This window comes from Aplysia californica, unplaced genomic scaffold (genome assembly GCF_000002075.1).
Source record: "Aplysia californica isolate F4 #8 unplaced genomic scaffold, AplCal3.0 scaffold00049, whole genome shotgun sequence".
NCBI lineage: Eukaryota > Metazoa > Mollusca > Gastropoda > Aplysiida > Aplysiidae > Aplysia > Aplysia californica.
In genome coordinates this window covers 210565-213672 of record NW_004797319.1, presented here as the reverse complement: position 1 = coordinate 213672, position 3108 = coordinate 210565, and the positions used below count along the sequence as shown (strand labels likewise).

Sequence of the window (3108 nt, the reverse complement as noted above, 5' to 3'; positions counted from 1 at the left end):
TTCTGAAAATGAGCCAGTAATATTATGTAGGCTAGGTTAGTGTAAATCATCTATTGACGTGGCCATATGTATGTACCCAAACTTCGGTTGTTTGATATATGGCCCAAATAAAGAAACAGTTTTGTGACTGGATCAAGATAAAATAAATATGAGGCAGCGTGGTGGAATCAGGCTCTCGTCAATTTTGGGGCATGTAGAGTTATTGGTATCATCTTAAAGCTTGTTCACTTGTCTTTATTTGGATGGAAAAAAATATCCATTTATCTTGAATACAAGTCGAGGTATTGCGAATGAAGGAGGTGGAGGTCACCTGTTTTCAGATGTAATATTAGTGAGAAAATGGCCGCCAAAGATAAGTTATTTCCTTAGCTTAAGACTTCTTGGTAACTGAAAATTTTCATTTTTTGTGCCTTTAATCAACGTTTTTCAGAAAAATGCACACAGAAATTAGTTCTTTTATAGGCATGAAAGGTGTTGAGCCAAAAACAAAAATTCGATAAAAATTCACAAACCTGCAGAAAAATGCAAGTTTCGTCACTTTGATTATTTTGACGAGAGCCTGATTCCACCACACTGCCTCACATATATATGTACCCAAACTTCGGTTGTTTAATATATGGTCCAAATAAAGAAACAATTTTGTGACTGGATCAAGATAAAATGAATTATAATACTAGATATTTGGTCACTAGCTTACTGGAGTGCAATGTTAAGTTATGAGCGCAGTAGCAAATTAATAAATGAGCAAAAAAAATTTTTAACGCTGGCAGACGAATATCACGTAAGACTTTCGCTGTTGTGATCATTGTACCGCATCGGAAAAGCACATGCTGCTTTCGTGTCTTTGAATAGCATTTGGAAGACCAGAGATATCTCACTTAGAACAAAGCTGAGGATTTTCAATTCAAATGTGAAGTCAGTCCTACTGTATGGATGTGAGACATGGAACGCGTGTCAGACTTGCGTAAAAAGGATCCAGGTTTTCTTGAACAAGTGTCTAAGTTACTCTAATAAAGTTACTGAGGATCAGATGGACAGACAGGGTTACCAACGAGGAAGTGTGAAGGAAAACAAGAGAGATCCCAGTCAGAGATGAGATAGGAAGAAGGCGGTGGCGATGGATTGGACATACTCTCAGGAAGTCAAGAAGCTGCATAACAGAGCGAGAAAGTGTTGGATTGGAATCCATAGGATAAAAGATCACGGGTAAGACCACTTGGAACCTGGAGAAGAATCAGTGCGAAGACATGGAATAACATCCAGAAGCTATCCCAGAATAGGGAAAGGTGGAAAGTGTTTGTCCGTGGCTTATCAACTTATACCCTGGTGCGGGATGAGAAAGGCAATAATGGTGATCATTTTATTCCCTTTTGGCAGAATTTTGATCAATTGGGAACGGGATAGTCTCAATGGAACTAAGACAGACAAGAACACTTGATAGCTTCAAAAGACATCTTAAGCATTTTCTGTTCCTACAGGCCTATCCTTCATAAGCTTTTAACGTTATTTTGATTATAGTTGTTCTGTGCCTGTCTGAATGAAAATAGTTCGTGTGTGTGTGTGTGTGTGTGTGTGTGTGTGTGTGTGTGTGTGTGTGTGTGTGTGTGTGTGTGTACTAACCTGTGCTGTGGTATCCCAGGCACGTCCCACTGTGAGAACATGGGATCGCCCTCCCCTAATGACTCACCTCAGCTGAAGCAGGCACGGGCAGAGATCAGAAGCTCCATCGGGCAGTGGTTAGAGGCTGACACAGACTACTGAGGGAGGAACCTCACTGAAGTTTTGCCGGAGGTATTCCCCGTCGAGTGTTTTCTTTATTGAAACTGTTGTATAAGTGCTGAGTCTTCTTTATTTTTGGAAATGTTAATAGTATTACTGTTGTTTTCATTAGCTATTGATTAGTTTCTATCATGTGCAAATAAAAGTGTTTTGTCATAAACTGTTAGTTTTTTTTATTTGACTTTTTGAGGGGAGAGGGTGTTTGTTTTGTTTTTTGTTTGTTTGTTTGTTTGTTTGTTTGTTTATTTGTTTGTTTGTTTGTTGTTGTTGTTGTTGAGTTTGTTTTGTTTTTGCGTGGGGGGGGTTCGAAAAGGGGAGGGAGAGTTTTTGGTTGTGCTTTTTTTTTCTTTAGAAAGCTTGTGTTTGGGTTTAGTGTTAGTTTTAGCCGAAAAAGAAACAACTGAAAACCTTCAGCGTCATGGCGATTCGACAGAGCTCCAGTTATCGAAAAACGATGTGTATTACAATTCCCCTCGTGTAGCTTCATTCAATTACACCGGATGATGACATCAAAGTCGCTCTTCCCCGGTGCAGCACGGAAGGGAACCCAACATAAACACAATCTAAAACCGCCCGATTTCGTAGTCAGTTGTTTGTAATGTACATGACATTGGACTCATCGGTAAAAGTCTAATTGAGCCCTCCATCCGGAGCTTATTTGATCTATGAAGCACACAGTTACCAGGTCTCCACTCTCTGTCAGGCCACGTACGAGTCGCCTTAACATCACTCGGGAACGATGCGCTTTCCTTTTTTTATTTTTACTCTTGATATCTTTTACTCACACAAATGACAAGGGTGGCGGGGTGGTTAGGCGCTTTGCGGTTGCACCCGTGGCACTTGAGCTCTGTTCATAAGAGGGGATGTTTAAAATAATATTTTAGTACATGTACCCCCGTCTGGATGCCATTTTGGGGGGCAACCTTCTACCCTGACAGTCACTGTCAGCGACCAGCCTGGACAAAGAGGAATACAACATCTCAACAAAGAGATCGAGATTCTCGATAAAAATTCTCCCATCTTGGGAATTGATCTCGCTATACCATAGACTATAGACGCCGGTCCTTTGTGTTTGAGTGTAAGTGATACGGAAGCACTTGCAGCCTTTAAGCGTGTGAGGTTAGATTGTTACTTGTCATCAGGTTGGACTACAGAGTGGATGACACTGGTTCCAGTCCCCAATAGCACGTCGTTCTGAACTTGGGTTGTTTGGAGGGCGTATTTAACTTAAGGTTCCCAACAATAGGAGGGTCTTCAATCTATATTCGTCCTTTATTGATTAGACCAAGCCCGAAAGTGGAGGGCTATGTAAATCCACCTGACCTCTCA

At 40.9% G+C, this 3108-nt stretch overlaps 1 protein-coding gene across 1 annotated transcript in view; it reads left to right on the top strand.

Moving 5' to 3' along the window:
* Positions 1 to 1939, top strand: part of LOC101862397 (putative serine protease K12H4.7) — a gene marked incomplete in the record, with an annotated part of 23954 nt that extends 22015 nt beyond the window's left edge. Inside the window, 1 exon segment of the mRNA XM_005092585.3 lies at positions 1640 to 1939. Coding sequence (XP_005092642.2) covers positions 1640 to 1761 — 122 coding nt within the window.
* Positions 1940 to 3108: the final 1169 nt, after the last annotated feature.